Here is a 27962-nt window from a genome sequence, read left to right on the forward strand (position 1 = left end):
GGTACTTGGTCATATGCAAGAACCCCATTGATTTTGAGTTCAAAAGGTTAGCAATTTGGTCGAATTTCTAAAATTAATTTTCATCCTATTTAATTGAAATTTGAACAGGATTTGCATATCAGGTGACTAAATTCAACCACCTATTATTTTAAAGTCTAATGGTTTGCATAGGCCTATTCTTAAAAATTGGCAATTTTCATCCTATTGACTTAAAATTTGAAGAGTATTTGCATATTATATCATTTAATTCAACTTCCAATTCTTTTTTAAGTCAAATTTATTTTTGGGATTTTACAAGTATCATGCTCTGCTCGACATCTTTCTTGTTTGTTTGCTTGTTTGCCTGTGAACAAGATGTGTCAAAAAGTTGTGGACGGATTCGGACCAAATTTGGTGGAGAGGTTGGGTGTGTGACAAAGATGAAATAATGAGATTTTGGTGATGTTGGATCCATATTCGGATCGTATAATTTTTTTAAAAGCGATTCTTCAACATTGAGAGGTGGGGCCAAAAACCATGATATTTCAAAAAGTTGTGAATGAATTCTGAGAACTTTGTGGATGAGTTTTTTTTTATGACAAGAACAAGCCAATTAGATTTTGGTTCGGGTCCAGATCCAGATCTGGACTATCATGGGATACAACACTTGTACTGTTCTGCTTGGCGGAGGTATGTGCTTTACCGAGTGCCGTTCGAGATGCTTGCATTATCGGGCAGTTTAATTGGACGGTTTGGTAAGTGGTTAATAACTTTGGAACCGAATGTGTTGCAGCCATCTCCAGAGAAGAAAAAGAAAAAAAAGAAGAAGAAAAAGGAGAAATCGCCATGAATTGTGGTTTGGATCATTTCCTTTGACATGTGGATATTTGTTGGTGTAGCTATTCCTGAATGGCAGTACTTTAACAAGGCTACATGAACTAGCAATGGCTTCATATTGCTATAGTACATAGTGTTTTTAAAATAGTTTTATCCCGTCGTTTGTACTTTTTTGTTTTTCCTCCTGCTTGTAAAACACGCTTCCTTCCTTTGTCTTTGTGCTTCATTTCAATTTTTTTTTTATTTCTAACTGTTTGACATTGACAATCACATGAGGATTGTCTCTTCATACGTTTGAGGCTTTGCTTGGTTTGTCTCCTTCAGCAGAGTTTTGTAGAAATTATTCTTTAAATATTCCTGATCCTGCTTGAGGCTTGAATGATCAGGTATGTAAGGAGCTCACCCAACCCATCTTGCCGATCACTTTTTCTTGAACTGCAGTTGCTGGCCTATATTTACATTCACATTTGCTTTGGTTTCCCGGTCATTGGAGTAGACTTTTGAGCTATAGTTGCAATATTCACCAATTTTATAGATCAATATAGTGTAGGTTCACAGTAAGCACCACTGGTGCAGCCTCCCGAAAGATTGGTCTTAAACTGTTTTGCTTTTCCAATATGTTTTTCTCAAAATTTCTCTAACACAGATGACGTAAATAAATAAATCCGGTTCATTTGCTTTTTAACCCAAAGTTGTCTTGCGTTGAGTATGTGAACAACCACTATGCAACTGGCTGCCCGAATGTGTAGGTAAATAAATGGCACTTTATAAATCCCCATAACTGTTGTTGGATGATGTATGACAGACATGTTCTTTCATAATGGAGGTTTATTTTTCACAACTGCCACAAACCCAGTGTTTCATTGCGCTTTATCTTCGTCTCCCCCTCGAGCAGTTCATAAGCTCATGGTTAACTGAATAAACTGAAAGACATGTGGGGGTAGGAAGTGAAGATTGGGAAAGACAGTCAGGCGAGTTATGAAGATTGTTCAATGAAACAACTTGTCCTTTGTTTATTACAACAAAGCTCCTGATGTGGCAGGACACATGATTCATCTATTCGTGTGGTATTGGAATGACCTGCTCCTTTTTCAAAAAATTAAATTGTCATTTAACTACAGAAACATGTCTTGTTTTTTTCTCTTTTTTTTGGCAAAGGCAGTTAATTTCTAACTGTAAACACTCTTTAAAAATCCATCTCCCATAATTGTGATGTAAATGTGGGTAGAAGTTCATTCTTAAACCTTTGCCAAGCCCCTTTGGTTTCAAAGCAAGTATGGACTGTACTTACAGCATCATATGCAAATGTCGCTTTGCCTTGCTGGGTTGCATCATGTTTTCGGAAATGATCTGCATGGCAAATGGGGAATAAGTGCATTTCCATTGGTTAGTTAGTGGTCTTATCTTGCTGGATTCATAGCATTTCTACCGGCACAAAATTGGAGGGGCACCACTCTGCCCTAACGTGTGACCCTTTGGTGAAGCATGTTGACACGTCTTGTAACACCTTAACTTGAGACGAGCAGAGCAGAATTTTATTATGCCTCTGCTGACGAAGTCGCTGGAAGCATAATATTTTCAGGTTCTTTGTCCGTCTGTCCATCCGTCTCCATGATAGTTTTCTGTTTTCTCTACAACCACTTATCCGATTGGCGCAATTTTCACCATAGGTGTGACTACTCATGTAGAATGTTTTAGTGATAATTATGATGTCATTGGTCACGTGGTGTGGCAACCATGTTGGTAAAAAGGAAAAACTTTGGACCTCTATCTCTGAAACCGTTCCATGGAAAACATTAAAACTCGGCACTTGTGAAGTACTCACCATGGGAAACAAGTGAATTTTTTATACGCCCGTTATATATATCGGGGCGTATTATGTGATACCGGTCGTCCGTCCGTCCGTTCGTGTCCACACTCCAACTCCCAAAGTTTTCAACTTTCATGTTTCATATTTGGTACATAGGTACAGACTGGAGACGGTGTGTCGCGACATACGTTCGTCATCTAAAGTGGTTGCCATGGCAACCAGGATGCTGTTTTCCATGTCGTAGCAAAATTCTGTATATACCTTCTTGTTCGGGTGTATATTGTGCTCACTTGTTTTTTGATGTCATAGGTGGCTTTGTTTGACATAATTGCATATGTCCAATGCTTTATCCATTTGATATGAAAATTTTTGAGGGCCATCTCGGGCTAAATTTTATGGGGTTAAAAAAAAATAAAAAATTTGATGTCATCGGTCATGTGGTTTGGCAGCCATATTGTTTTTACAGCAATGCCAACCCTCCCGATTTCATCGGGAGACTTCCGAAAATTCACCCAAACTCCCGCCCTTACGATCACTATCCTTATCCTCCCGAAATTTTGATATTTTTGCACTGTTCACTAATCAGAATGTACTAGTATGAGAATTGAATGAAAAGCATCGTCTGCTACGTATAGCATGTGGTAACTCCATAACGTTCGCTGCTACCAAATTGTACGTAAAAAATTGCAAATTCAAATGAGGAGCAGCGAAACATTGGGTCTGGATCTCGCTTATGCGATCATGCACTGAGATTTAGTGCATGCGGTATGTGTGCAATACAGTGCATGCGGTATGTATGCACAGTGTATATGCATGCGATACGCTCACTGCATGCAGCTGGGCCCCGTACCAGCCCGGCGGTCGCGACCACCGTGCGGTGTTTAACAGCCGCTAGAGTTCTACGAGTCGCGCTGCAGCTGTGGAACATCGACTTCGAAGTTACCGATGCTTCAAGCCCTCGATGTTGATTACGAAATGGCAGAAAAGAAGCTTACGAAGACCAAGAAATGGTCTCAGAAGTACAAGACCGAATACAGTCTCCAATACCCGTGTATTCGAAAGTCTGAAAGAGGAATTCATCATGCGTATTGTACAGTTTGCAGCGTTGATATTTCAGTTGAGCACGGAGGTCGCGATGATATTCGGAAGCACGTTGGAAGCAAACGGCACACAGACATTGCAAAGGAGAGATCTTCGAGCACGAGTACCGGTACACTTCTGAATTATTTCACCAAACAAGGGACAAGCGAGGAAGAGGATGTTACCCGAGCGGAACTTCTCTTTCGTGGATTTATTGTGGAACATAACTTGCCCATATCAGTCTCAGATCATGCTGGACCTCTATTTCAAAAGATGTTTCCAGATTCAAAAGTTGCTTCAAAGTATGGATGTGCAAGAACAAAAACTTCAGCAATAATTGGTGAGTTGTGAAATGTTACTGCTTCATCTATTGCCGATATTGCTAGACTAGCTCCATTTAGCCTAGCTACAGATGGTAGCAATGACAGTGGTGAGGCCCAGCTATATCCTGTCCTGATTTCGTACTATGACAACAGTGCTGGGATTGTGAAGCAAGGTTTGCTAAGTTTGCCTGCGTGCAAACAAGATTCCACTGGAGAAAACATTTTCAAACTGCTTGATCATGAGTTCAGTGACAGGAAAATTCCGCGGGGAAATTGTGTTTCCTTTTGTGCTGATAATGCCTCTGTCATGGTGGGCAAGCACAAAGGAGTCGCTACTTATATCCACAAACAAAGTCCAGAGTGCTACATCATGGGATGCCCTTGCCATATGATGCACAATACGGCCAAGAAGGCGGCTCAGGCCTTACCCATTGAATTAGATGACTTTCTCATCGATATTTACTACTACTTGGACAAAAGTAGTAAACGCGTCAAAGGAGTGAAAGCACTGCAAGAACTCTGTGATGCCCCGACACACAAGATTCTGAAGCATGTCGCAACAAGGTGGCTGTCCCTTGGTCAGTGCCTAGACAGGCTGATTGAACAGTGGGAGCCACTTCGCCTCTTCTTCAAAGAAGAAGTACGAAGAAAAATGCAACCAACTGCAGCCAAGACTCTAACAACGAGCAAGAAGGACGGCACTGTATCTACTGCCAGTACTGGCACTGCAGGATCAAGCACTAGTGGAGCAGCATTCACCACTACCACTGCAGTATCTGCTGCGAAGAAGACAGCAGGGACAGCACCAAAACCAATGCTGAGAGCAGGTAGCATCACCGGCCCTTCATCACGTTCATCTACAAAGCAGATCCCTTCAGAGTCGAGAAAGACTGTGATAGTCCCATCTACAGGCAAAGAAGGACCCAAGTTAAGTTCTGCTTTTGCCAAATCACTTGATAGAAGCTCAGCAAAACCTTCGAATCAGAGGTCTTCTTCCTTGGCTGCACCTACCTCAAGCTCTCTCCTCAAACGTAAAATTGGATCTGGTACTACGAGTCTGACCTCTTCTGCTGGCAGTAAACGCAAGTGTGATCGCCCTGCGGCTAAGTGTACTACGAGTTCTACAAGTAAAAGCGCATCTTCCTCAAACACTGTGCAGGAATCTAGAGAAAAACGTGTCAACAGGATGTTCTTGTCTCCACAAACAAAACTCTATTGTTTCTTCCTTCGATATGCTAACAAGCTTTTTGAGAAGGGGAATCTTCTGCTCCAAAGAGACGAACCCTGTATTCATCTCCTGCACGGAGAATTGAATGGTCTTCTGAAAGATATCTTCGTACGGTTTTTGAAACCATCGGTGTCATCGGTTGCTCTGGTAAATGTACCCTTCTCTGACAGAAATCATCAGAAGAATGATGAGGACCTCATGATTGGAACGATGCCAAACTGTATATAAGGGAACAAAGGAGTCTCAAGAAATCCACCTTCACTCTGAGTGAGTCAGACATCCAAGGTTTCTTCAGTGCAGTTCGCTCATATTATGTGAAAGCCTGCAATTACATCTTCAAAACCTGGCCGCTAGATGATGAATTAGCCAAGCATGCTCAGGTGCTGGATGTTAAGCTACACCAAGAAGTGGGGTTTGACTGTGTGGAGTTTTTCATCAAGAAATTCCCCTGTCTGTTCAGTGGCGGTGATAGTGACATAGACAGTCTTGAGAGTGAATTCGCTCACTACCAGGCAGACGCCTCCATAGCTACAATTGCTACTGAGACAGTGAGAGTGGATGAGCAGTGGCATCGGATTTCACAGCTCACAGATCCCTGCACTGGTGCCAAGAAGTATCCTAATTTGAGCAAAGTGATGAAGGGAATCTTGGTCATTCCTCATTCGAACGCATCATGTGAGCGGGCACTCAGTCTTGTACGGAAGAATCATACTGAATTTCGTCCCAATTTGAGTGCCAAAACCCTGGAAGCTCTCTTAATTGAAAAACCAGCTCATAGCACCCCTTGCTACCAGAGAGAATACAGCAAAGACATCATCAGAAGGGCTAAAAGAGCCACACAGCTGTCACTCAGCAAAGCTGCCATGGAAAAAGCAAGCAGCAGTAGTACCAGCCAGTAAGGTAAGAAAAATATTGCTTCTTTTGTGCTTTTTGTTAATCTTTGATTGTCCCCTAACTTACTAATATTAACATACATGTAACATTAAAAAGTGCACAATTTTCCCCTTTTTTTGTTCAAAAAGTGGGAATTCTTAACATGTTAAATGCTCCAAAATAGGGCTCAGAGGGCACTCGAGAGCATCTAGAACCCCAGAGCTTCCAGGGCCCTAAGGCGGGCCCTGGACCCCGCCGCAAGGGTCGAGCGCTCCGCGCTCGAGATATGCGCTTCGCGCACATTATTTGGTGTCGGTTGCAAATCCTCCCTAATTCTGATTTCCAAAAGTTGGCATCTCTGTTTTTAACATAAAAACCTTAAAATCTCTGAATGGCTGAATAGATTGAGGCAAAACTTTATCGGAATGATAGCCTATCCATGAGAAACAAAAAGTTCTCCATCGATGATGTCGTAGGTCACATGGTTTGGCAGTTATGATTTTTTTTTTGAAGAATAAACCTTTAAAAAAATCTTCTCCGGAACAGTTTGACAGATCAAGGGGAAACTTCACCAAAATATTCCCCAATCCTTAGGGATACCAGGGTGTTCATGAATAATTAATAGGTCTCACAGTCCTGCAGCCATATTGTATTTAACGAAAATCTTAACTCGAACTGCTTCATCAATCGACGTGAAACATTACTATTATGATCTAGTCGTCTTGGGGAAAATGTGTTCTAAATTTCAACTTGATCAGAAAAATGGTCTGGCAGCCAGAATTATTTAATATTTTGAATCTGGGTTCAGGGATTTTAATCAAACTTTTTTTTGTATACCTTCTCGAAGCTCGTATTAGAGCTAACACACAACGCACAGCAAGGGGGGCATGAGACAAGAGGGGTGCGAGAGGGAAGGACAAAACAGTGGGGAACAGAGACATTAGTCGATTAGGAGATCTGTGCAAGGGAGAGGAATAGGGTGGGGAACATGGGGTATACAAGATGGGCATTACAGGGACTTTCAGGAAGGAAAGCAGGCAATTTGAAGGAGGTGGGTTTGGGGTGGATTAACGGGGGTAGTAAAGATTGAGGTTTTGGATGGGGGAAGATAAGAGGTGGTGGTGAACAGCTGTTTTGAAGGGCTGGAGGGAAGAATTGGATTGAAGAGACTGTGGGAGTTTATTCCAAAGGTGGGGAAAAAAGAGTTAATGTGAGTAGTGATTCGTGATTTTGGTAGTTTTACTAGAAGGGGTTGTTGGCGGACCTTGAGCGCCCTGCGGAAATATGGTGGGGACAAATCGCAGACAGAACGGGGGGGGGCAAGACTGGAGAGGTGACGGTAGAAGACAGAAAGACCACCGACCTGCCTGCGGTGAGAGAGTTTGAGGCCCAAAGACTCAGCCTCACCACAGGAGATACCAATGATCCGAAATGCCTTGGTTTCCACAGCGTGACGCTGAGAAAGGTGAGAGGCAGGAGCACCAGCCCAGAGGGGAAAGCAGTACTCCATCAGGCTGCGTACGAAAGCTTTGTATGTGGTCAGGAGCTCAGGTCGGCCGAGGAAGAACTTTGCACGACGGAGGATTCCCAGTCGCCGACTGGCTTTGGAGGCCAGGTTGGAAATGCAGCTTTCCCAGGAAAGATCATGGCAGATCGTGAGACCCAGAAGCTTGAATGAAAGGACTTCTTCAAGAGGATTGTTGAGAAAGTAGATTGGAGGGGGGGGGGAGTTTCTAAACTGTCGTTTCGGAGAGACATAGTGAGAGTGTGAGATTTGTCCGGATTGAAAGACATGTTCCACGTGTTGGACCAGTTTGTGATTTTATCCAGATCTGCAGAGAGTGAAAAAGCTGCTACTTGCCAGTCTGAGGGATGACAGATGGTACGGCAGAGGGTGGAGTCATCAGCAAAGAGATAAAGAGGATTTTCCAGAGTCGGAGAGATCATTGATGAAAACCAGAAAAACAACACGGCCCAGAACGCTACCTTGAGAAACTCCAACCTGAACAGGAAGAGGGGTTGAGAGAACTCGATTTGATACAAGTATGTATCATGATATAATAATGTGGACGGAGGTTTACCTGTCAACGTTTCGACATCAAAGAGTGCCTTTCTAGTTGTAATAGTTTTTGAGAGAATGCATCAGCAAACCACATCCTTGAATTTTAACACAATGTTGCAGGATGGGGAGAGGGGAATTTTTTTGCAGATATTTGGTGCACTTCAACATGTGGAAACTTGAATTACCAGCTGTTAGTCTGTGCAGCAGGAGACGGGGTTTTGCAATTGCGCATGCGTGTGTGTGTCCAGGGCATGACATTTTCAGGTTGTCTGGAATTGGAATTGCAGATGAGGTATTGTCATCATGCACCCTCTGTCCCTCCATCTCCTCTATCGACTTCTCCAGCCAAACCACTGGGTCGATCTTGTTGAAATTTGGCAGTAAGGTTCTGCTGCTGAAGTAATGGGGATTGCAAAGCTCGGTCCAGTCACATGACTTTAAGTAGGTTGAAATGGTGGGCTTCATAAATTTTTGAGAAAATTGTGTAAATTCTTTCAAAAGCTTCTTCTCCAGATGCACCAGTCAGAATGCTACCAAATTTGGGTTGCATCATTAGGCCAGGGCCCCGATAAGCTCCGGGTCCAGTGGACCTATTTTTACCATTTGCGCTTTTGTCATCAAATTTTCACAACAAACATTCATGAGAATTTGGAGAACACTAATGAACTAGAAATCTGCGATTGCCAAGGGTAAGCCTCCCCCCAGACCGTGGGAGACTTACCTTTGGTGATCACCTGTGATTTACCCTTGGCCAGTGATCCAATGATTGTGGCCATTTTTTTTTTTTGGACCACCAAAAAAATAAAAAAAAAACCCTTGAACTTCAACATTTCAGCATAGAGTATAAATGCAGAAAATGTGTCCCCATCTACAATCTATTCATAAAACTCAACATCATGAAAATTGGAGGGGAATTATTCAAGTTATGATGATAAAGGTGTTTATATGCCAATGAAGTTGCCGGAGGCATTATGTTTTCGGGTTGTCTGTCCATGTGTCCACGATAGTTTTTCATTCCTGCAATAACTTAACGGCTGAAGGGATCCAAGTCAAACTCGGTACAAATATGTATCATGATGCAAAGATTAATCGATTAGATTACGAGGTCAAGAGCTCCCATGAGGTAAAAATTCTGTTGCTGCGCTAACTGGTGAACGAGTGATGGGATTTTAACCAAACTTCGTTTCCGTATATATTATCATGCAAAGATGAACTTGATTAGATTTTGTCGTGAGAGGTCATGTTAGGTAAAAATGTGACACTTGAGAACAGCTGAAGGGATTTAAATCAGACATGGTACAAGTATTATAACGATGCAATAATGTAGGCCGGACGCGTATCAGTCGACGACAAAGTGCCGTTCTAGTTTGTTAATTAATGAAATCAGAAAAAAGTAGGTCAAGGACACAAAACAAATATCAGATGCACAATATCAGTGCAGGTACACGATTATGATGCAAAAACATCTTGGAAGGCCACATGGTCTTTGAGATTCAGCATTGGCATTGAGCGATGACAAAAAAAAACAAAAAAACTTTCAGACCGCCATTTGACTTGATCTTTAACCCGGAGGGATATGATGTAAATACGGCTTACTCTAGGAGTCTAGGCTGTCTGGAAAGGGCAACTGTGTTCCAATCAGCCAAACCTTGGTCGAGTTGTGGTGAAAAATGTCTAATTGGGTCATGGCAAATAGGTCAAGGTCAAAAATTGTCAACCACATTCACTTTATTACCATTAATAGCCGCCGTTGGACTTAGTCCAAAAAAAGGGGGCTTATGGATTTAGGTCTCATCCGTCCGACCATCCGCAGCCATATCTTGGACATGCATTTGCCGATGTTGTTCAAACTTGGCACACATAAAAGGAATGATGGATGGCTTTACATACGCACGTCATTTTTTGTTTTTTTTTCGAGATCAGATCCAAGATTGGCGACTGGCGCCCACTTTGTTACTTAAACATGTCCCCAACCATTTCTCAGACATGCATGGTCCGATTTTGTTCAAACTTGGTGTAAGCACAGTACATGTTGGCATACACATGCACCTCACTTTATTTTGCGATCTGATCAAAGATTGTAGACTGGTGGTCATTTTAGTTAAAATAACAAACCCGCTATTGAACACATCCTCAACCAGTTCCCGGATATGCATTTCCCGATCTTGTATTTTTTTTCATACCTACACCTCGAAGCATCTTTCATGAAAAAAATTTAAAAAAAAATTCTGATTACTCTTCAATTTCACGCCAACCACCTTTAAGTCCAGTTTACAAAAACTAATCCGACAGCATTTTCAACTGAATGATAATTTTCTATTGTTTACAGTTATAGAATTTCTTTGATGCATAAATATCATTACATGTTGTACTGTTTGTGTAATTCAGTATGTTCCCCTCCCCCACAAAAAGATTTAACATTAAATCCGTTCTTTGCAAAATTTGCATTCCCAATCAAAAACATCATACATATGTCACATGGCCAACTGTCTTGTACAATATAACTGCATGACCCACATCATGAATATTTATGACCGAATAACCCAATTGTATGCAGTCTTCCATGTCACATGACCACTAAAGTCAGTTGTGTACACACAAAATTATTGTAAATATGGACTAGCTAGCCCTTTAACTCTACACAGCAAAATTACTAAAACCACGGGAGCTATGACATGTTATGTCTTTTTCTCCATGTTGATGCAAAATTTAATTCTGAAAGTCCTTGGATATTGGCAGAAAAAAAGGAGAAAAACCTAATGGTGGTTTAATACTCCAAGAGGGTGCAAGACCTTGACCTTCAACGCAGATGGTTATGATGTAAATTAAACTTAAATGCGGCTCGCTCTAGGCTATCTAATGAGGGCAATTTTGTTCCAATCAGACAAACCCGAGTCGAGTTATGGTGTAAAACGTGTTTATAATTCGGTCATGACCTTAAAAATTAAGTCTAGGTCAACCCCGCACACTTTATATTTGCATTATTGATGCAAAATTTCATTCTGAAAGTCCCAGCCGGCTTCACGATACAGCTTGGAAATTTATATGTTCAAAATTTGGAGTGTTGGGAGTGCAGGACGAAAGAAAAAGAAAAATGATTTTAAAAATAGTGGTTTAGTACTCTTAAAGGTCTAAGAAACTGTGTGGTGCCATGAAAAAATTGGGGGATGTCAATTGTAGAAACAAACCCCACAACAGCAATAAGCCTTCCCCTGTGCTATAGGAGGAAGCTTGATAATGGGTCAAAAAGGCAATCACAATGAGGGGAAATCTGACTTGCCTGTCCACCACTGCGAGACAGCTTATTTATTTATTTATTTATTTTTAAATCCTTTCCGTGTTTATTTATTGAACATTTGAGCATCGGTGTGTTTGTCTGGGCCGTGTCTTTTATTTTTTTTTTTTAATTTTTTAAACTATTGCAGCTTTTGTCATCAAAATTTTGAACAAACCTTTATGCTGAGAATATGGAGAACACAAATTGATAAAATTTGAAAAAAATAATTTTTTTTTTGCTGCTTTCATCAACTTCAGGTTGAGTACAAAGTGGATGCAGGTGGGCTTTGTAATTTTGGATGTTTTCTGGTTAACCTCCGTTCACTTTTGGTGGCGGAGGTATGTCTTTCACCTCTGTTTGTCTGTGAACAGGATATCTCAAAAGTTATGGATGGATTCGGACAAAACTTAGTGGATGAGTTGGTTGGGTTGGTGACAAGAACAAGCCGATTAGATTTTGGTTCAGGTCTGGATGCAGATCCGGCCTATCAGTGGGATACAAAACGTATACTGTTCAGCCTGGAGGAGGTATGTGCTCCTCTGAGTTCCGCTGTAGCCCAGTCTGCTTTTAGCAGATTTGCGCATTTTTCACCAAATCATGGCCAGGGTGAAACTTTGCATGGACTTCCACCTGAATAGTTTGATGGATGGATAGAAAATGATGCAAACTTATTTCCACAGATTCTTAAAATGCAGTTTTCCTTCCAGTATTTAAAGCATGCAGAGCACGACCATGTCATTGTCATGCGATTGCCCATCCCAAGCTGTGATCCTTTCTACCCCCATTAACCCGACATATCCCAACCCCCTTGCAGGTTAGTGTTCCCTGCCCTCCTCCCCTCCTGTTCTTTCATCTCCCTCCTTCTGTCCGACTGTAGCCCTGCTGTCACCATGTTGCCTTCTTACTTCGTCTCCTCGCTCTTCCATGAACTTCAATTTTGTCTCTTTTTAAAATTTATTTATTTTATCATTTTTTAATGGATGGAAGCAGAATAGCTGTTGCTGAAAAGAAGAAAATAATTTTCACCCACTAACTGGGAAAGTGGGCTTGATTTATCCAGTTGGATATTAAATTGGTGTCCTGTCTGCAAGCATTAGTTGGTGGATGTTAAAGATCCCACGGTGTCCTGTGCAAAGAGTAGGCAAGCTATCGCCGACATCCTGAACAAATTATGAATTCCTGCACACTCAGTCGAGTAGCCGCATCTTGAGTGATGACCCATCCAGGATTGTAATCCTCACCAAGAAATTGCTTCAGCAGAACTGACGGTTTGTATCGAGCATGATACATGATAATGATGATTTATCCAGTCATAAGAGGAGGTTTGTTTCACCCCTGAGTAGGACTTGTGGGAGCTGCTTGGCTTGGTCGTTGATCAGTGGGGTGAGGGGGCATACCCACACTTATTGGAGGAGTATGGGGTCACCATATCATTTCCTCCTCCCCTCCCCCTCCCACTTTATTTTTGGTCAAAAAACAAAAATGTGGATACATACAAAGGATTTTGAAGCAATCTATCTTGCAATTGATTTAATATTTTATGAAATTTTGAATGAGCGATTAATTACTTAGCAAATGGAATATTATCGATGAGATGCTTTTTGGGAGCATTGTTTACCTTCATGTCATCCAGCCCGACCAAAATCAAAGGCAACAAGGCACAGACATCATCAGTGCATGTGTCCTAAAAACCTGCTCTGCTGCTCTTGCTCATGTTCTTTCTGCACTGTTCACTCTATCATTCTCTCTGGGTCAGTTTCCATCTCCCTGGGGGTTAGTCAACATCACTGCAATACACAAACAAACATGGTGCAAACATGGATCTTCTTAACTACAGGCCTTTAGTTTGCTTCCATTTATATGCCATTTGACATGGAATCAATCCATCATTGCATTTGACATCAAATCCTTCCTTTTCTCCAACCGACAGATCTCAGATCATCAGTTGGGTTCCATACCCGGTTATTCCACTTTGAACATGCTGCTTCTATGCTCCTAATGCTAGATGGAAGACCTCAATGTCAGACATGAGCTCAGGGCCATGTCTCTGGACATATCTTCATCTGATAGTGTGGCACCCCACCTTGATCTCCAAACCTTCTGCCGATTACATCCAAGGCCACCTCCTCTCATAGATCACAAACTTCCTCCACTACCATATTCGGTGTGTCACTCTCAACGGGATCCTCTCGTCTCCGTCAAGGTTGGAGTGCCCCAAGGCACTGTCTTGGGCCAAGTCATTTGATTGTTTTTGTATGCAAATTCGAGGCTCGGGGAGCTCAAACACAGAACAGATCACAACGAAAGGAACAGCAGAAAGAGAGAGGGGGTGGGGGGGGGCGAAGTCAACAGCAGGGCTGAGGCACAAAATAGATGAAGACAAAAAATGAGGGATGTGGGTAAGAATGAGGGGTGGGGGAGGATGCAGGAGATGCACAAGATGGACAAGATGGATATAGAGGCAAACTTTCAGGAAGGAAAAAGTGGGGTGGGGAGAGATGGGTTACTGTCAGATGATCTGAGATGGAAGTGGACAGCCATCTCAAACACTTGGAGGGAAGAAAGGGATTGAAGAGGAAGTGAAAATTTATTCCACAGGTGGGGAAAAAAAATGAGAAACAAATGAGTGGAGGTGAGCAGTGATTCTGGATTTTGGGAGTTTCACCAGAAGGGGGTTGCTGGTGGACCACGTGTGCTCTGCAAAACCCTTGTTTTGGGGGGGGGAGGAAGCATGCAGAGGGCAGAGGGGTGCAAGACCAGAAAGAAGGTGGTTGAAGACAAAGATGACCGACCTGTTTGTGATGGTAAAGTGAGAGGCCCATTGGTTCAGCTTCATCATGGGATATTCCAATGATTTTGAATGTCTTGGTTTCCACAGCATCAAGCTGAGGCAGGATCGCCAATGCAGAGGCTAGAGCAGTATTTCATCAAGCTGCAGGTGAAGGCCTCACAAGTGGATAAACGTTCAGGTGTTTTATGAAGGACTTTGAACAATGGATGGATGGATGGATGCTCAGTCAGTGGCTAGCTTTGGAGGATAACTTTTAAATGTGGTTTGTCAGAGAAAGATCATGGCTGATGAGACCCAAGAGCTTGAGTGAAGGAACATCTTCAAGAGGATTGTTAAGATAGTTGATGGGAGGGTGTGCCAGACGGTCTTTTTGGAGAGAGAGAGAGAGAGAGAGAGAGAGAGAGAGAGAGAGAGAGAGATAGAGATAGAGATAGAGATAGAGATAGAGATAGAGATAGAGATAGAGATAGAGATAGATATATGTCAGATATGTCGGCATTGAAAGACATTTTCCAATTGTTTAACCAGCTTGTGATTTTGTGAAGGTCTGAAGAGAGAGAAGAGGCTGCTGCCTGTCTGTCAAAAGGATGAGTGATTTCACGGCAGAGGGTGGAGTCATCAGGAAATAGATAACGAGGATATGAGAGTGAGATATCGTTGATGAAGATTAATTAGAATAGGGCCCAGGATGCTGCCTTGGGCACTCCTGCCTTGACAGGGAGAGGAGATTAAAGGATTCTGTTGAGAGCCACATGTCGGGTGCAAGTCGAGGAAGTCAAATGCCATGTGTGGAGTTGGCCTTTGATGCCATAGCCAAAGAGCTTGGAAAGCAAGGCGGGATCCCAGACTGGATTGAAAGCTCAAGATATGTCAAGAAACGGCCCTGATCTCATGTCTGACATTGAGAGCCTCCATCCATTGCTGAGAGTGTAGAAGCAGCATGTCCAAGGTAGAGTGACGTGGTCTGAATCCGAATTGATGATCTGAGATGAGGCTGTTGTGGAAAAGGAATTATTTTATGTTGACTGTGATGATAGATTCCATGACCTTGCTGATGACTAAGTAAGTTGATATGTCTAGTTAAGGATGACTCTGTGGATAAGATAGAGCGAGTTTCTGTGGTTATCTGTGGAAGAATTCCCAGAATGAGTTAATATCAGGGGCAGTAGATGGAGGAGACGAGTCCTGAAGTGTGATGGCTGCCTATGTGAACTGCCAGATATGCAGCTGCTGAGATTGGTCTCTGAGAATGGCTCGAGAGATGTCTTGTACCTCATCATCATCAATGATCCTTCTGATTCCCTGAAAAATCCTGCATATCTCTTTGCTGATGACTGCACTCTCTATCGTATCATTTCTCATCCTTCAGACAGGCAGGCAGCAGCCTCTTTTCCCTCTCTGCAAGCCTTGATAGAATCAGGAACTGGTCCAGCACTTAGAATAAGTCTTTCAACTGTGACAAATCCCACACACTAACCTTGGCTTTCCAAAAGGAGCGTCTGACAAATTCTCCCATCTACTTCCGAAACAAACCACTTGAAGAGTGAAGTCACTCAAACTTTTGGGTCTCACCATTAGCCATGATCTTTATTGAGCAGACCATATTTCCGAGATGGTCTCCAAAGCCAGTCACCGACTGAGCATCCTTTATCTTGCAATGGCTTTTCTTAGCCAGTCTGATTTTTGATAACTTACAAGGCCTTCATTCGCAGCTTGATGGAGTACCCCACTCTTCTTCGAGCTGGTCCCCCTGCCTCACACCTTGCAATTAATGATGCCTTGGAAAGCAAGGCAGTCAAAATCATTGGGACCTCCCATGACAAAGCTAAGTGTCTACGCCTGTTACTTTCACATTGCAGGCAAGTTGGTGGCCTCTGTATTCTACCGCCTGCTTTTTGGTCTTCTACCCTCTGCCCTTGCTTGTCTCTGTCCCTCCCAGGTTTTCACAGGGTGTACACAGTCTGCCAGTCACCCTCTAATGGTTAAACTCCCAAAATCAAGGTTCACTGCTTACCTCCACTCATTTGTTCCTCTTTTCTCACCCGTGGGACCAACTTCCCCAATCTGTTCAGTCCCATTCTTCCCTCCAGGGCATTGTGGTTGATGAGCATCCTGTATGCTGGTTGCCCTTTTGTAGTCTATTTGCATTGATATATATATATATATATATATATATATATATATATATATATATATATATATATATATATATATATATATATATATATATATATATATATTTTGAGGTTTGGTGATATCTGCATTCTCTTGATGGAAAGGTTAAGCAACAAGTGTTGCACCATTTTATAATTGGAAAAGTTTAAAATATTGAAGTATGATCAGACAGAGAGCTCCTCCATACCTGTGAGTGCCCTCAGTTTCACGCAGCATGCAACAAACTCGTCAAAACCGATCTTTCCGGATTCACCATAGCGTCGTACGATTGTGCTTATGACAGCAGGACTGAACCGGTAGCCTGGTTAAGGGTGAGGAGCAGAGCATGGTTAGACACTCTCTACCACTTAGAACCATAATTAGTCACATTAAAATTACATCGGTGCTTAGTTCCATCAGATTAAGGTTAGATCGGTAAGATCACATTCAGGTAAGATGCTCTCCACTTCTTAGATCATTGCTTGGTAATGTCAAATAAACATTATAGATACAAATTTTCTGATTCTGATTCCTAATTCTGATGTGAGGTGTTTTCTGATTATCTGATGTATGTGATTATGGAGCATTTTCTTGGCAAGGGTTATACTGGGTGGTTTGCTATTGCCTTCCCAGAAAGTTAGGGCAGGAATATGGAATTTGGCCAGGGTGCCGGCGATACCTATTCTTCATGGAGTACACCGTGGCATATTTAGCATCCACCAACTAACGGCGGCAGACGGGATATCACGTTTAACGTCCATCCGAGGGACGGCACACATTGATGAACTACTCTACCTGTGAAACAGCAGGATGACAGTTTATAGCTGTTGGCATTCAAACCCAGGCCAAACAGCTTTGGGGTGTGTGTGTGTGTGTGTGTGTCTGTGTCTGTGTCTGTGTCTGTGTCTGTGTCTGTGTCTGTGTCTGTGTCTGTGTCTGTGTCTGTGTCTGTGTCTGTGTCTGTGTCTGTGTCTGTGTCTGTGTCTGTGTCTGTGTCTGTGTCTGTGTCTGTGTCTGTGTCTGTTCTGTGTCTGTGTCTGTGTCTGGGCCATCCTGCGAGCCCATAGATACGATTCCTGCTTTAACATTATGGTTAGATTGGTTCAATCACATTAAGGTGAGATGCTCTCCACTTCTTTGATCATAGATTGGTGATGTCAAATAAATGTTATAGATATGCTTAGTAATGTCGTCTTAAGGTTATGTCCTTGATCGGTGATATCAGATTGAGATTTTCCTTTTTAAGTGTTTCTCCACTTCCTCGAACCAGAAAAATCATTGATGTGTTTCGCATTTGGTGCTCATCAATTGGTTTTCTCATACATTTACTCTCCTATTGTTATGATTGTTGCTTTATTCCAGTTTATCCTTTTAATAACTAGGAGGAATTGATCTTTGTAATATGAAAGCAAACTCTTCAACGGTTTTTGAAATATAGTGTACACAAGCCAAGCTACCGAGACGGTTGCCATGGCAACATAATTCAGCCAATCACAGCCGTGATCTCATATGATTGAGATAATGTCATGAGGAATAGATATCTGCAGGATGAAAGCAAAATGTTCAACGGTTTCTGAAATATCACGAACACAAACCTACATGGACGGATGATTGGTCGGACGGAGCTCATTAAAATGTCCCTGTCTCTGACCTTGGCGGAGTGTCGAGGGACAAAAATGTGCTACAGGTTAGCTACAGGTTAACTTTACCATGTGCTACAGGTTAGCTATAGGCACATCATTAATGTGCTACAGGTTAGCAATACCTATTGGACAGAGGTGTGAGCATCATGAGTGACATATTGGTGAGGGTGTAAACGTCTCAAGTTATGTAGTGCTTCCTTGGTGGTGGTGATGCCTGGTGCTTCCACTGTATTAATTTAGTCTTCGTCTCACTCTCAGTTTTACAAAACTTTGCATCTCCCGCACCACCTCGTACCATGTATATTTGTCCATTGTCTACTCGATATCAGTGCAATTCTCATTCAAATACACGTCATCTTGTGTATAGGTCACAATTTTTAGGCGGTGTCTAGGTCGCAGGCGGTGGTTATGCAGTGTATAGGTTACAATTTTTTTCTGCCTTCTGTCTTGCTCCTGCATGTGGTCTATGTAAAGCTTATCCATAGGCCTTGGAAAGATATAAGATTTTAAAAAAAGGTATGCATTTCTACTTGCAATACTCATATGCAAACATTGACATCTCATATACCTACTCCATCATATTCTTTTTGATTTTGATGTACCATACTTTTTATAGAGTGTTGGTGTTGCCAAATCAGTTTGTTGGCAAGGGTTGTAAAGGGTGGTTTTTGCCTTTGCATTGCCAGCATTGTTTGTCCATGCTCCATCCTTTTAAATAATGCGCGTAAAGCAAGGAAGCAGCATGTACTATTTTAAAAAAGGTCTTTGGTATGACAAACCTCCCAGACTCGGAGCAGACACTTTAACTATTACACCACCAAGTCTGATGCCCCATAGTACGAGTATACACATCGTTAATAAAACATCTCCAATTTCATGTAAGACTATGATGTTTAAATACTGAATTTATTGGGATAAATTCATCTTGTTATTGTGGACTATGAGGATATAACATTAAAATGTTCATTATGGTGGGTCTGCTAAACATACTGTAAGTCAGTAAGGCCCCACATTGATGGACTGACACATTGGCTGGTGGATGTCAAAGATCCCATTGTGAAGGACACCATAGAATCTTTGATGTCCACCAGGAAATGCAAACAGATCGGACACCCAACGTCACATCCTTTTAGACTTTCGAGGGACAGCACATTCATTGATGTTGCCTGCAAAGCACCGTCGTCACAATTGATAGTTGGGTGAGGATTCGGGCCCCGACCAGCAGCTCAAAATTAGATGTGCCCCCTTTTTTATCATCTTCTTGTGAAAAAGTAATAAAACTGATAACTCACCCATTGAAGCAAGAGCTTGAGATAGTTCCGCTTCTTCTACAGTTCCGCTACGATCAACATCAATGCACACGAAGTGCTGTTTCCAGCCATTGAGAGCCACCGACAGATTCTTGAACTCTTCAAAACCCATAGACCCAGAGCAGTCTTGCTGTTTGAACATCGATATTAAGGAACAGCAGTGTAGTGTGTTCGCATTCATCCGTAAGAATGCGTAACCTCCTTTGACTCAGCAGTAAATACCCGTTCCCTCTGGGAACATCACTGGGTGAAGAAAGAAGCTGAGCTGTGCAACAAAGTAATTATTGGTGACATTGCGGTATGTTTTCTTTCAGAGAATAAAAATGGCACTGTCCCTCCCTTCGCCCGACGGGCAATCTTGTTCCAAGCATTCTGACGCTTACCTTTATTTGGGCGGAGTAAAGGCAACTGACTGCTCAGTATAGGCAAAAAAAAAACAACAACCTGGGTTATGTGCAACATTAGGACAGGGTCCTGGTGTTAAATTGTGGAGGCCAACCCGGTCAGATGACTGGAACGGTGTCAAACTGGCGGTCACGCAAATTCCTTCCAAAATCTTCTTCTCTAGACCAACCAGTCAGAATGCTACCAAATTTGGGTTACATCATTAGGCCAGGGTAGGGATGTTAAATTGCGGAGGTCCTGTTGATCACTTCGTCAACTTTTGGGAAAATCGCTTTAATTCCTTTAAAAATATTCTTTTGCAGAACCTCCAGTCACAATGCTACTAAATTTTTGTTCCAACATTAGGCTCGGGCCCAGATAAGCTACAAATCCAGTGGTCCTTTTTTTTCTTTTTTTGTCTACCACCTGTATGTTTTGGCATCCCATCTCTCCATCCTTTTTCAAAAAAATGTATTTATTACTTGTTTTATTTGGAGCAGGATTGTTGATAATTGCATTGGAGTTCAAACCACAAGATTTTTAGACTGTCATTCATGTCATGCTTTCTTACCAATATAAGAGAATTGAGGAACAGGTCAAGGCCACTTGACCCATCATGCCTGTGCCATATTCACATTCAAATGCTCCCACCGAATGGGACTAACCCTCACTTACAAATGACCTCAACCAGATATATTAAACAGGGTACTTATCTTCATGAAGAGGATCATGGATTATTTTGACACAACGAAAGGCAGATGGTATTGCTACCATTCTGTCAACATACATACAAAGTACAGCATTTTCTCCAATGCAACTCTTCCTACTGGTGAGTCATCAGAACAACAGATGTTAAATACTTTTAGGGAACCAATGACAAGACTGCTTTTAAGTGAGAACATAGAGGTGTCCTGCCGTTCTTCAAAAGGATACGTCAAGCATGGCCAGCATGAGCTTGCAAGTCTCGTAGCAAAATGCTGTAAAGAAAGGTTTATAGAGAAAAAAGTCAATAAATACTTTCACCCGTACATTTTTACATTGCTTAAATTCAAGCTTGCAAAGTGGAAGTGCTTTGTTCCAACGCTGAATTTTTTTTTTTTGGCCACATGCAGCAATTGTTGTGTTGTCAGTACTGTATAGCTATTTTTCTGGGCACGCAGGATAGTCTAGCCATGAGAGGTATGTGCACTCACCTGAGCTGTCTTGCCTGGGTTCGAAACTCGGCCCAGCTCTAAACTCTCTCATCTCAGTGTTTTGTATGTATGGCCTTTCCTCGGATGGACGTTACTGCCAGCATTAGTTTATGGACGTTAAAGATCCGATGGTGTTCTTTGTGAAGAGTAGGCAAGCTGTCGCTGGCATTCTGGTCAAATTACCAATTCCTGCTCTCAACTACAGGGGAACTGCATCAGCGGCACAGCTGCACCCCAGCAATACTGCTACCCAGCACAGCAGCCACTTGCTGCAAACTAAATCAAATCAGCTATTGTTCTGTATTTGAGCATGCAGCACATATGTTCTCAAGTAATTAAACGTTTGACCTCCTCCCCAGTGTTGAGGGAGACTTGGGCAAATAAAGGAAGGGGGGAGGAATGAGGGGCAGGAGAGAACGCAATGGGCGGACAAGATAAATACAGAAGCAAATTTGCAGGAAGGAAAAACTGGAATTTTGGAAAGAGGTTGGCTTAGGGGAGGGGTGAGTTAACAGGGGTAGAAAATCTCATGGTTTAGGATGGGGGATGATCTGAAATGGTGGTGAAAAGCTTTCTTGAAGGACTGGAGAGAAGAATGAGATTGAAGAGACTAGACGTTGTGCAGTTTCACAGGTGGAGAGAAAAAAAGAGGAATGAATGAGTCGAGGTCAGCAGTGATTCTGGAATTTTAGAGTTTCACCAGAAAGGCATTGCCAGTGGACCATGTACGCCCTGCAGAAACCTGATGGGGATAAAGCAGGGAAAGAGCAGAGGTTGCAAGGCCAGAAAGGAGGTAGTCGGAGACAGAGAGACCACTGACACTTCTGTGATGGGAAAGTGATAAGCCCATAGACCCAGCTTTAGCACCGGAGATTCCAATTCCAGTGATGTTGAAGGCCTCGGCTTCCACGGCGTCAAGTTGAGCAAGGTGTGAGGCAGCGGTGCCAGCCCAGAGAGGAGAGCAGTCCTCTGTCAAGCTGCAGGTGAAGGCCTTGAAGGTAGATAGGAGTTCAGGTGTTCCAAGGAAGGACTTCGTGCGACAGAGGATGCCCATTTGGCATACTGGCTTTGGAAGCCAACTTTGAAATGTGGTTTGCCCAAGAAAGATCATGGCTGAGAGTGAGACCCAGAGTTTGAGTGATTGAACTTCTTCAAGAGGATTGTTGAGGAAGTGGTTAGGAAGGTTTGCCATGCAGTTATATCAAAGAGGGAGAGAGTCAGAGTGTGAGATTTGTCAGGATTGAAAGACCTAGATTCCCAGTGTTTGACCAGCTTGTGATTTTTTTTTTCAAGGTCTGAAGAGAGGGAAGAGGCTGCATCATGCCTGTCTGAAGGATGAGCGATGTCACGGCAAAGGGTGGAGTCGTCAGCAAATAGGTAAATATAATTTTCCAGAGAGCCAGAGGGATCATTGATGAAGTTTTGGAATAGGATGGGGCCCAGAACTCTTCCTTGAAGTACCCCAGCCTTAATACGGAGAGGAGATGAAAGGATTACTTTGAGAGCCACATGTTCGCTATGAGAGTAGAGGAAATCATAAACCACGTGTGGACTTGGCCTTGGATGCTGTAGGCCGAGAGTTTGGAGAGCAAGGCGGGATGCGAGACTATCGAAAGCTCCAGATATGTCCAAAGAGACAGCCCCGATCTCATGACTCACATCGAGGGCATACAGTACATCCATTGTTGGGAGAGTTAAAGCAGTATGTCCAAGGTGGAGTGACCTGGTCTGAATCCAAATTTGTCATTAGAGATGAAACCATTGGAGAAAACTTAGGATTTTATGTCACCTGTGATGATTGATTCCATGACTTTGCTGATGATTGGCAGTAAGCTGACAGTTGAGGGGATTGGGTTTTGCACCTTGTTTGTGTAATGCAGTGATGGCGGTTGACTTCAAGGGTTGCCAGAAACTTCTCTCCATTCTTAGGTGCAAAAGATAGAGTCCAGGAGCAGTTGGGTGTGACTGGATAAGTTGGGTACGGAGAGCGAGGGGTTAGGGACACAAGATTTGGAAGCAAACACATGATTGAGACATTCAGCCTTCTCACGAGAGGAGATGAGTGTGGTGCCATTTGAAGAGAGGGAAGGGATAGAGGGGGAGCGTACACCGGAGACAGACTTAACAAGACACCACCAGGTTTAGAGGCGTGAGACAATGTTGAACGTTCAGTCTTGAGACTGGACAGATGTCGTTTTCTCCTTAGAGTGGACACACACTTCTTGTGGGCTTCGTGGAATGATCTGAGGTTGCCTTCGGTTGGATTTGCTTTCCAGTAAGAGAAGGCATGGTGTTTCAAAGCAACTGCCTCACCACAGGATTCGGTGTACCATGGGCAGAAACAAGGGTGTCGGATGGCTGAATACGTCATGGGATGGATCTGTGCACAAGAGAGAGCAGGTCTGTGTGGAAGAATTGCCAGGCTGATTTAATATCAGGGACGGTTGATATGGGAGAGCAATCCTAAAGTGAGATGGCTGCTGCCTGCTTGCACTCCTTGCCAATCTGTCTGTGTGAACTGTCAGACTCGTCAGCACTGAGGTTGTTCTCTGAGAATAGCCAGAGACATGTTGACTCTCACAAGCATAAGATCAAATAAACCAATGGGAGCAGAGGAAGAGCAGGAAACATTTTTGGGAAAGTTTATCACCACCAAGTCCAGAAGTAGGGAGGATTTGCTGTTGGGAGAAATGTGGGTCAGAAAGTTCACAGATTGTGTCAGTCCTATACAGTCAAATCAATTATTTGCTAAAGTGCCATGGCTAATGAGAGAGGTACCAACATCCAGCCAATTGGCTCTTTCTGGGGCCATGCAAAGCCCTCTTTTAGGGGATCAAGGACATTCCATGGCTGTGTGTGCAGCACTTTGCATGCCTTTTTGCCCAAAGTCCTTCAACTGGCCTTGCCTGCTTACAGGATGTTTTGCATGGTACAACCTTACTCTGTTCTGCTCTATAATGGACGCTCACCGCATCCTCGGTGCACGTTTTTTCAAAACGACTTATCTCTAGACAAATATCTGATACAAGAGTAATGCTACTCGATGCGAACACATGGACCAAGCTATTCTTTCGACAATCTATCTTCGTCCCCATCCCTCCTCCCTTCCACATAACGATATTAAAAGATGTTTGGTGTTGCAGTTCCAACATCTGGGAGAATGAATTTTTCAAATGTTTTATATCTTCCCGTGCACACCCCACGTATAACCATCAGTTTTCAACTCCTTCCGTCCGGTGGTTCAGGAGTGCATCGAAGTCAAATAAACACACAAATGATTTTCATTTTATGTTACTATTTAACAGAGCTGAGTAAACGGACTTTACTTAATGCAAGAACTGTCATGTTTATGGTGCAAACCGGCGTGTACCTGATTGGGAATGGTACTCTAAATATGCCAGATCGAGAAACATCGCAGACCATTAAACATGGTGGACTGGGAAACCTTGTGGATCCGGAAACACATGCCCGATGGGAAATGTGACGTCAACTTAAATAGCCCTGTTGATGCTCACGCTTGTAATTGCCCGAGATTCCCGAACTGGTGAGACTACGTTGCAGCTCTTCAGCATCGATTTGTCCATCCTGTCACAACAGCATCACAATTATTACCACCATGCTTCAGCTGAAAGAAGCAATTTTCAAAAGAGGAGTTCAGTTCCACTTGGATTGAACTCAAAACTTACCTGGCCAGCCACAGCTGAAAAATACACCCAAAGTGGATCAGTTCCCTGTGGTTACAGATACAAGGGAGGGTGTGAGGGAAGGAGAAGTGGTGTCGTTATAATTTGATTCTCTGTAATATGTAACCACAACTGTAAATATCCTGCCAGATGTACTGAATTGAACCTTGATGGTGAAGTTACCAGCTGTGATATGAACATGTGATTTACATTGTCTGCCATAAAAAACCAAACATGTAGAAATGATGTTATTATTGAAGGACTGACTGCTCCATTGTTCATTCCAAGTGGATTTTTGGCACGAGGGATGTGCAGAACACCTGATTGCAAGTTTCCACGTAACGTAATTACCTCGTGATAATCGTTCAGCACGTACAACCCATGAACCTTCAGGTTTTTAGAGGTGACACGAGGCATTCTGAGCATATTCACAACATTATTTCTGAGATACCGGCGTGTGGATCGATCATCCAAAAAACACTGTTTGGACTATTTAACTATAACAGCACTCGGTAAAGAACATACCACTTCCAGGGTGAACAGTTTACATTTTGCTGCCCACTGAAAGACCAGATCTGGATCTTCTTGTCACCTCAACTCATCCACCAAGTTTTGTCATCCGTTCACAACGTTTTGAAATATCTTGCTATATATTGTTTTTGTCCTATCTCTTAATGGTGAAGAATCACTTTAAAAAAGTCTCGTATCCTGATCCTCACCAAAATCGAATCACTTTGTCCTTATCACATAACCAACCTGTCCACCATGTTTCGTCCGAATCTGTCCATAAAACGTTTTGAGATATCCTTCTCCCAGACAAACAAACAAACAGGGGTGAAAACATAGATTCCACCCACCTTCGGTGGCGGAGATAATAACTATCGGTGATTTCAATTTTTTTGATTCAAGTTAACAAGGATGTACTAATCCATTACAATGCCGCATGTGTCAGAAAATGAGAGGAATCAAATATATAATTGGACACCTTGAAGCAGGATTTTTCCATAAGCCATGTTGCAAGGCTCCAACGTGAGGAGAGGAAGTGTTTATGACCTCAAAGGATGTCAAACCACAGGATCAACAAGAGTTATGCCAAGAAATGGACGTCCCAGGTTAACGGCTCCCACTTCGGACCGACACATTCACACGACCCATTTATGTAATCGGTTTCAAACTGTGAAGAGTAGTCCAAACGTACTCCGTGGACCTCACAGGATAAGTGTCAATAACATCTTGAGGGGTCCGCATAATGCAGGGTTTCATGCTCGTCATCTTATTCAACCACCAATACTTGCACCGCGACACATCCAAGCATGTTTGCAGTGGTCAAATCAGCACGTCCGATAGACACTGAGATAGTGGGCAAGTGTTTACGTTAAGTGAAAAACAGCCCAGGTTTCTTCTTGAAATGCAAGATGGCCACATGGGGGTCAACAGAATACGCAATGAGCGATATGCTCCAATCTATATCGAGGAAGCCACAAATTTTGGACGTGGTGTCATGATGTGAGTTGGTACTTCCGAATCCCTTCACAACCACTTGATCCATATCCATGGCAATCTTATGGCAGATTGATACATGAGTGAGATGTCACAGCAACTTGTGTTATCTATCCATCAACAACATGGCCCAGCAATCCATCTTTACGCATGATAATGGCCCCTGGTAATGGCCATTTGAACAAGGAACGTTTTGTCAATGCCATCGTTAATGTCACGACACCCTGGCCTGCCATCTCGCTCGATTCAAGTCAAATTGAACATCTCTGGAATATCAATGATCGTCACGTTCGAACCAAGCCGAGACAGCCACAGACCCTCGATGAGCTGGAACAGGAGTCAATTTGGGCGTGGAATACCATTCCTCAGGCTCCGATTTGACTGTTTACATGGTTAGGTTGATGCGACGACAATGCAACGAAGTGGTTGCTGCCTGAGGTAGATATACCTGTGTTTGAGGTTGTTACTTCCATATTAGAAAACATTTGCCACAACACAGGATTACCTGATTAGGTCACAATGAAATGGACATGTAATTATTCAGCATTTATCTCTGTCACACTTTCACACCTCACCTGTGTCCCATGGTGTTACAAATAAATCACATGAACAACAATCAAGTGCACAGGTTTTTTTTTTATGGTGGAGAGTGTATATCATCTTCAGTGCTAGTTAGTGTCTTCAGAAAGTATTCACAACCCTTGACTTTTGTCACATTTTGTTACAGCTTGAATTTAAAATGGATTGAATTGTGATTTTTTTTTGTCACCGATCCGCAAAAAATACTCCATAATGTCAAAATCAAAACATGTTTTTAGAAATTTTTAAATTATTATATTATGAAATCCAAGGTAGTATGTTGGTGGTGTTCCTAATAATGTGAATATAAATAAATAATTTTAGGTGGTATGTCCGTGGTGGTCCTAATAAAGCGTATATAAGTAAATAATTATTTAAGGTGGTATGTCCGTGGTGGTCCTAATAAAGCGTATATAAGTAAATAATTATTTAAGGCGGTATGTCCGTGGTGGTCCTAATAAATTATTCCTAAATAATTCAAGGTGGTATGTCGGTGGTGGTCCCAATAATAAATAATAATTTCAGATGGTATGTAGGGGTGCGGTGATGTAAAGTGCGGACGGACGAACAGAACCCCAAAATATACAAGCCCCCGTTTTCAAGCTCTGTTGACGTCGAAACAAAGGGGAGTTACAGGGGAAGGAAATCGTTCGGTTTTGGGGAGCGTGGGTGTTGGTCGTGGTTGGAGAACATGAGAATGGGAAGGGAAGGGTTATGTATCAAGTAGCGTGACATTTGGTGGGAAGCGTGAGACAGAAGATTCAAATATTCTGCTCGTTCCAACCCCAAATAAATAGAACGTCCTTTAGTAATCAGTTTTAACCTCCACCACCAAATTTTCTCCATTGAGAGGTCGGGCTAAAAATGATATATAGCACAATATCTCAAAAATGTATTGGGCCAGATATGTTCTCTTGGATCAGGCATTACGTGGCGGAGGTATGTGCTCTACCGAGTGCCCTTCTTGTAATTAATACTGTATTTGTCAGAAACCTAAAAATTACATTATTATCATCGATTCAAGGATTCCGTGCACAAATAAACGTAATTAAGCATATCCCATGCGAAGCCTGGAAAAGGAAGCACAGAAGCGGGTATACGGAGGGGTCTCCAGAAGGAGGCAATCCGTACATCCCTAACTCACGTATCCCGACATGGCTGTACAACAACGTCTTGGCAAGTGTGATCCGGGTGTGCTGCGCACGCGCATCCTGGCAAGTGGGATCCGGGTGTGCCGCGCACGCGCCCACAACCAC

General features: G+C 42.7%; 2 protein-coding genes across 2 annotated transcripts in view; one reads left to right on the forward strand and one right to left on the reverse strand.

The window, feature by feature from the left end:
- Positions 1-1940, forward strand: part of NOP58 (NOP58 ribonucleoprotein) — a 47334-nt gene extending 45394 nt beyond the window's left edge. Inside the window, exon 15 of the mRNA XM_085883773.1 lies at positions 773-1940. Within this exon, the coding sequence (XP_085739899.1) occupies positions 773-829 (57 nt within the window). The 3' untranslated portion in view covers positions 830-1940. The remainder of the gene's footprint in view (positions 1-772) is intronic.
- Positions 1627-27962, reverse strand: LOC147024150 (sorcin-like). The gene is made up of 8 exons (XM_085883774.1): positions 27851-27962; positions 24631-24675; positions 24460-24529; positions 20685-20728; positions 19350-19497; positions 16623-16736; positions 2108-2166; positions 1627-1739 (listed from the first exon to the last, which is right to left on the reverse strand). The coding sequence occupies exons 1-8, from the start codon at positions 27914-27916 to the stop codon at positions 1713-1715; spliced, it is 573 nt and encodes a 190-aa protein (XP_085739900.1). The 5' UTR covers positions 27917-27962; the 3' UTR covers positions 1627-1712.

This window comes from Eptatretus burgeri, chromosome 6 (assembly GCF_056783735.1).
Source record: "Eptatretus burgeri isolate ZD-2024b chromosome 6, Ebu_testis_v1, whole genome shotgun sequence".
NCBI classification, from domain to species: Eukaryota; Metazoa; Chordata; class Myxini; order Myxiniformes; family Myxinidae; genus Eptatretus; species Eptatretus burgeri.